This window comes from Chinchilla lanigera, unplaced genomic scaffold (assembly GCF_000276665.1).
Source record: "Chinchilla lanigera isolate Chin_1 unplaced genomic scaffold, ChiLan1.0 scaffold00110, whole genome shotgun sequence".
Lineage (NCBI taxonomy): Eukaryota > Metazoa > Chordata > Mammalia > Rodentia > Chinchillidae > Chinchilla > Chinchilla lanigera.
The window spans coordinates 3,472,949-3,479,344 of NW_004955511.1; the positions used below are offsets into that span (position 1 = coordinate 3,472,949).

Below are 6,396 nucleotides of genomic sequence, written 5' to 3' on the forward strand. Positions count from 1 at the left end.
CTAGAGGGTTAGGGTTAGGGGGCTAGAGGGTTAGGGTTAGGGGTTAAGGGATTAGGTTTAGGGTTAAGGTTATAGTTTGAGGGTTTGGGTTAGGGTTAGCGGTTGGATTAACCCAGAGCACTGTGCATGGTTAGGATTGGAGTTAGGGTCAGTATTAGGATTAAGTGGTTCGGGTTCGGGTTATGGTTAGGGTTAGGGTTCTGGTTAGAGTTAGGGCTAGCACTTGGGTTACTGCCCAGAGCACTGTGAATGGTCAGTGATTATTAATGATTATTGAAATGCCTTACAATATGTGATGAGCTTTCCTTCATAGGCCTGAGACAAACACAGACACAGATGCTGCAGCATGAGCACCTAGGCTCGTCCCACCTTCCCTGCAATGGGCTTCTGGCAAGAAGCACAGTGGCCCTTGGGCACTGTGGCGATGCCGAGGTCCTGCAGTTCCTGCTCCAAACCTCCAAGCATCGAGTCCAGGGAGACTTTGTGATCCTGCTTGTCTGGTACATGTTTCTTGCTGGTATCTGCTTTCACTGTAATCTGTGGTAAGGAAAGATCGGCCTTCATGCTCATTTATTCTCACTGGCAGCGAGAACAGACAACCCCACAGGCTCACCACTGCAGGCCCGGCCCCTGGTCTTCCCACCTTCCTCCAAAGCACTGGAGGAATCCAACATTTTAACACCCACAAAAGTTCTTTCACTTCCTTTGCATTATAAATGCCTCACCCCAAGTGAAACTTAACCCACATTTCTCTTTGTAGAAATTGAGTTTACAAAGGTGATAACTTTTTACCTCTTATAAAGACTTTCAGTGACATTTTTGGTTCTTTCTTTCTTTGTTTGTTTTGTTCTTTTTTCTACCGGGCATCGAACTTAGGACCTCACTCTTGCCAGGCATGGGCTGCAGCACTGAGCTAAATCCCCACCCCCCCACTGACATTTAGTCATATCTTCCTTTTATTCAGTTATTCTTCCACATTAGTTGAACACCTGGTCTGTGCCAGTCACCACTTTAGGTACCAGGAATAAAGCCAAGACCAAGTTTCTCCTCTGATGGAATTTGCTTTCTGTGGGTGATAGGCCATAAACAATTAAACAAACATGGGGCAATGTCAGGGACAGAAAACTGTGCCTTCTATATGAAGACAGAAGAGGAGAGGGAGGAGGGTGAGGGAGAATGGATTTAGGTGGGGGCGAGCAGAACAGGCCCCTCTGAAGAAGAGATATTTGAGCAGGTCTATGAGTGACACCTGGAGACCCAAACACATTGTTATTTGTGGGAAAAGTATTGCAGGGGGAGAAAAGGCCCTGAGAACGGAAATGGTTTGGTGCATTGCAGCAGCCAAGACGTCCATGGGACTGGGGCAGAGGGAACGAGCCAGGACACTGAGGCGGAAGGCAGGGATCACACTGGGCCTCTTGGTAACAGCTGGGGTGTATTCCGAGGTGACCCGAGCCACTGACGGATCAGCGAGACCCCTACGTAAGGACTTAGGCCAGCGTTGTGGGGGAGGCGAGGGCAAGTGTTCAGATAAGACTTGCTGGGGGACTGGACTTCTCCGAGCAGAACTCCAAGTGATTATTATTACAAGCCGTTCAAAGGAGGATCATCAGGTCACAAAACAAAGCTGCCTAACTCATCCTCCAGAGCTTCACGTCCTCATTCCAGCTCCTTCCGCGCTGTCCCGGCGGGGCTGTGCTGCCAGCGACCCAGTGACCCAGCGCTCCGCCGAGCAGAAAGCCACACGGGATCTGCACCTCCTCCACACTGCAGGGACAAGCTCGGTCTCTGCCCACTGCCCTTGCTTCCCCTCCGCAGCCAGCCTTTTGTTATGCGGTACAAGGCCTCTCTGTTTAAGGGGAGGCGCACCACCCTGAAGGTGATCTGCTACAGTCTGCCTTCCGGCTCTACTCACCCACCTTCCTGCCTGGAGTAAACCACACACCTCACCCCTCAGAATCCTTATCTCTCAAGCAATTCGGACCCTCTCACAGATTTCTTTCTCCTCTGTTACGTAATATTCACTTTTTTAAAGAAAGATACAGAAAGATACGTTACGTTAGGACTGAACAAAGCCAGGATACATGCTGAATCAATTAGAAAGCACAATGTAAATTTCACCGTGTAAATTTTTTCTACCGCTTTCAGATACACAGCACAATGACCAGTTCACCCAGCTTTACTGTAGACGTGAGCTAAGCGAAGCACAGGAGCCATGAGGAGGACGTGCTTGTGTTTACTCACTTCTTCCTCGAGTGTGACTCACCGTGCAAGATGCTGGGAGACTGGAGACAAGCCACAAAGATGAGGTTCTTGCCTCCCCCGGTCACGGACGCTTTTATATTCTGCCTTACAGTTACTTCGTAGTTCATGAATGCAAATCAGATCTTCCCATCAGATTGAGATCGTATTTCCTTGATAAATCCTTAAGCTCACTTATCTGATTTCCATTCCCTGCCAGGGCCTGTGAGCTTGTCGTCTGTGCCCAGATGCCAAGGCCAGGAAGCCGACTGTGTCTCAGCCTGGGCTCCGTGCGCCTGTGCGCCCTCCTTTGTCCTTCCTAGCTTGGTCTCGACTTGCCCATCAGCTTCCTCTGTCCCGCTCGGCCAGGGCCAGGTCTCTGTGACAGTCCTTCTCATCACAGGGCTCAGGGCTCTGTCCAACTAAAAGGACCTCTCTTACTGCTATGTTCAAACCTATGCATTCCTCAGACCTTCCGCATCCCCACTCCCTCCCCACCTCTCTGCTGAAATCTGCATAAGATCTCTCACACCTTAATGTTTGCTCTGTGTATTCTGGCAAGCTCCCTGCCCTATACCCTATAAACGTCACAGAGGCTTATGCCTCAATTTCCCGAGCACATTTTAACCTACTTGGGATGGAGGACTGTATCATATTATCTTCTGTGTCCAAATGACACACGGTGCAAAGCTGAATTCCTCCACTGAGTTAAATTCAGTCACTTGAAATTCCTGAGCTGAGGAGTGCAGGGCACAAAGATACACTGGCGTGCCTTTGGCCCTGGGCAGTCTCTGGTCACCCCCTACTCACCTCGGCCTGCACATTGCTCAGGTGGGACATGAGCTCATCCAACTGAGCAGCTGCTTCGGTTTTAGGAGGCGTTGGAGATTCCTTCAGCTCTTGAACCTCACTGTAGAGAGAAGGAAAAAATCTTACTGACATATCAAAACTCAAACAAATGCTAAGTCACACATAAGCGACCAGAAAATGCAGTTCTAACTATTAACCTTTCAGGTGTGACTCTAAAACTGGAGACAGACAGTATTTAAAAAACAGCTACTAGAAGAAAAATCTGACAAGATCTCTTGATCTCTGGTCTCTATTTCTCCCTGGTCATCTCACAAAATAACCACTGCTCTCAAGTGCCCACCGGCAGCTGCTAGACACGTAGCTGTCAAACCTTCCTTGCCCGACTTACAAGTACTAGCAGCCTCTGAAGAAAGCTTTGAACCATGCTGCTGTGCTTTTAGTTTCAATAGCATTGTTGTTAGAGTATAATGTACTCTAGCTCCTCTCAGTTACTGTCAGGAAATTTTTTTTAAATAATAAGAATATAGAGCAAGCACCACCAACCTAATGTCCATGAGTCAGTGCCCACTTCCCTCCCATCTACTGCTGCTTTCCTGCATGGTTCTGATCATCCTGAGCACCTCACATTATTACTATTCTGGCCCTTTGCAGAAGAGCTTTGAAAATGCCTGGTATATAAAGTTTAAATGATGTATAGGATGTTGATTTCATGTTTATATAATTGTAAATAAATTATGAATAAATAAAACTCTGGGCTCAACAAATAGATATACATTTTATTTGAGTGTCTGTGTAGCCATTAACAAAATTAACCATGTTAGGGCTGGGGAGATAGCTCAGTCGCACAGCACCTGCCTGGCAAGCACAAGGTCCTGAGTTTGCTTCCCAGTATAAAAAAAAAAAAAATTAACCATGTTTAAGGAATTAAAATAAGGCTCGATAAATTCTAATAAGTAAACCATATAGGTCATATTTTTAGACAGCAGGGAATAAAAGTATAAATCAACCTTTTAAAATATCCACTTATAAAAAAAGAAAGTGTTTCTAAGTAATTATTGGGATTTTTAAAGAATTAAACTGAATTTTAAACTCCTTTAGATGTAACAATGAGAAATCACATGCATACACACACACACACCCTCTTGCAGTTAAAAGCAATATATCACTGAGTGAAAAATATATAAATAGACAAGTACAATATGGAAAAATAAGAAAGAGAAATAAATAAGCAACATTTACAACTCAAGAATCTAGAACAACCCTATAGCCAAACAGTAATAAGAGTAACATAAAGGAACAGAACACAAAGAGGAAAAATGACAGTTTTTAGGCAGCGTCATAGAAAACACCCAAGTACAAAATGGCCAAGAAGCAAATGAAAAAATGTTTGACATCTTTAGCATTAGGGGAACAGAAGTGAAAATTACCTGGGGCATCCACCTCACCCCAGTCAGCATGGCTGTCCCCGGGAGTGGAAAGAACCATGTAGCCAGGGTGCTGGGGTGGGTGGAGCTCTACCCAGTGGGTGGGAACGTTAATTAGCACAGTCACTATGGAAATCAGCATGGAGGTGCCTCAGAAAGCTAAAATTACATCTCAAAAAAACTAAACACCGTATTATTTGATCCACCTTGACCACTCATCGGTATACTTCCAGAGAATTATATTTCCAAAGAATTAAAAGACAGCATATTATAGTGATACACGCATCCCCACTTTACAGCAGCACAGTTCACAACAGCTAGCTGTGGAAACACATCAACACATAAATGGACAAGGAACATGGGACATATATCACATTTATTATTGTATATGATTATAATACATGTAATACATGCATTATAATATGTATATATAAGTATTATGCATATATGCAAGCATTATTCAGCCATAAACAAAAGCAGACTCATGTCTTTTTCAGGCAAATGGCTGTTTGGGGACCTCAAGTTAAGCAAAATAAGCCCGCCTCGGTTAAGTATTGCATGTGTTCTCTTACACAATCAACCTAGAACTACAATCAATTGATTAAGAAGAGTTGACAGAAAGCTAGAAAGTAGTCCTTCAGCGATGGGGAAGAGAAGGAGGTTGGGGAACAGGAGGAGATTGGGGAACAGGAGGAGGCTGGGGAAGCAGGAGGAAAGAGAGGGGCAATGGGGAAGGAAATAATCAAAATACGTTATACGCATGTGCCAATGTACCAAAAGGAATCGCATTATTGTGTATCACTAATGCACCAGTAAAAAAATACTTGCAAGTACATAGAAAAACACGGAAAATTATCCCATTAGTTTTGTGAATATCACTGAAAATTGATAATAGAAAGGAACAGTGTGTGTGTGTGTGTGTGTGTGTGTGTGTATGCATGTGTGTGATACATGGATGCAGATGTAAAGAGAGATTGAGATAGGAGAAGGGAAAGAAGCTGAAATAGAAATAGCAGAAATAGGATTTTTTTAAAAAATTGATGGCAGACTAGTGTTTAAACAAATTATCCAAAAATAGTTCAACATAGAGAAAGGATTAATATAATTTACTCTACTAATGATGGAAACACTTTATAGATATATTGAAGGCACAGAAAAAACAATAGAAAGGAAATTTAACTACCAGTCCTATTGTTGAAGATTGACAGGAAAAAGAAAAATGTTCACCTGCCTGGCAAGTGCAAGGTCGTGAGTTCGGTTCCTGGTACCGGAGAAAAGCCAAAAACAAAACAAAAGAAAAAGAAAAAGAAAAATGTTATGAACTGATACAATGTATGTACACGAAATCTATGCCCAGGCCCACATTTAATAGTCAAATATTAAACATATTTCCAATTAAGAGATAGGTAGATGCAGAGCCCACTATTCATTCTAATCTTCAATATTATTCTAGAATACATTATTAAATACAGTTAAAGTAAAATAAGAAAATTATATAATTTTTAAGAAGACAAAACACTCTCACTATTATTTTCTTTTAAAATAGATGATGTCGGGGGAGTGGGGCTGGGGATTTAGCTCAGCGGCAAAAGCGCCTGCCTGGCAAGCACAAGGACGTGAGTTTGGTTCCCGGAGAGGAGAAAAACCAAAAACCAAACAAAAAAAATGATGATGTCAGGGGCTGGGGATTTACACAGCAGCACAGCACCTGCCTGGCAAGCACAAGATCGTGAATTCGATTCCTGGAACCAGAAAAAAAAAAAAAGAAAAAAAATAGATGATGTGATCATCAACCTTGAAAATGGAAGCTATATGATCAGTGGTGACCAGCTATAAGAATACAATGAAACCACATATTTTCTTTTTCTTTTTTTTTATTTTAAAAATAAAAGGAGGAAAACATTAACAGACAGACAACCTT

At 43.1% G+C, this 6,396-nt stretch overlaps 1 protein-coding gene across 5 annotated transcripts in view; it reads right to left on the bottom strand.

The window, feature by feature from the left end:
- Lpxn (leupaxin) overlaps positions 1 to 6,396 on the bottom strand; it is a 40,661-nt gene that overhangs the window by 13,428 nt on the left and 20,837 nt on the right. For 3 of the 5 annotated variants that reach the window (XM_005408039.2, XM_005408040.2, XM_013506483.1), the window contains 2 exons: positions 3,052 to 3,151; positions 370 to 537 (listed from right to left, as the gene is read on the bottom strand). In XM_005408039.2, coding sequence (XP_005408096.1) covers positions 370 to 537; positions 3,052 to 3,151 — 268 coding nt within the window. Of the gene's footprint in view, positions 1 to 369; positions 538 to 3,051; positions 3,152 to 5,706; positions 5,737 to 6,396 lie in introns of all 5 variants that reach the window. The other 2 variants (XM_013506480.1, XM_013506481.1) reach the window with 1 other exon arrangement.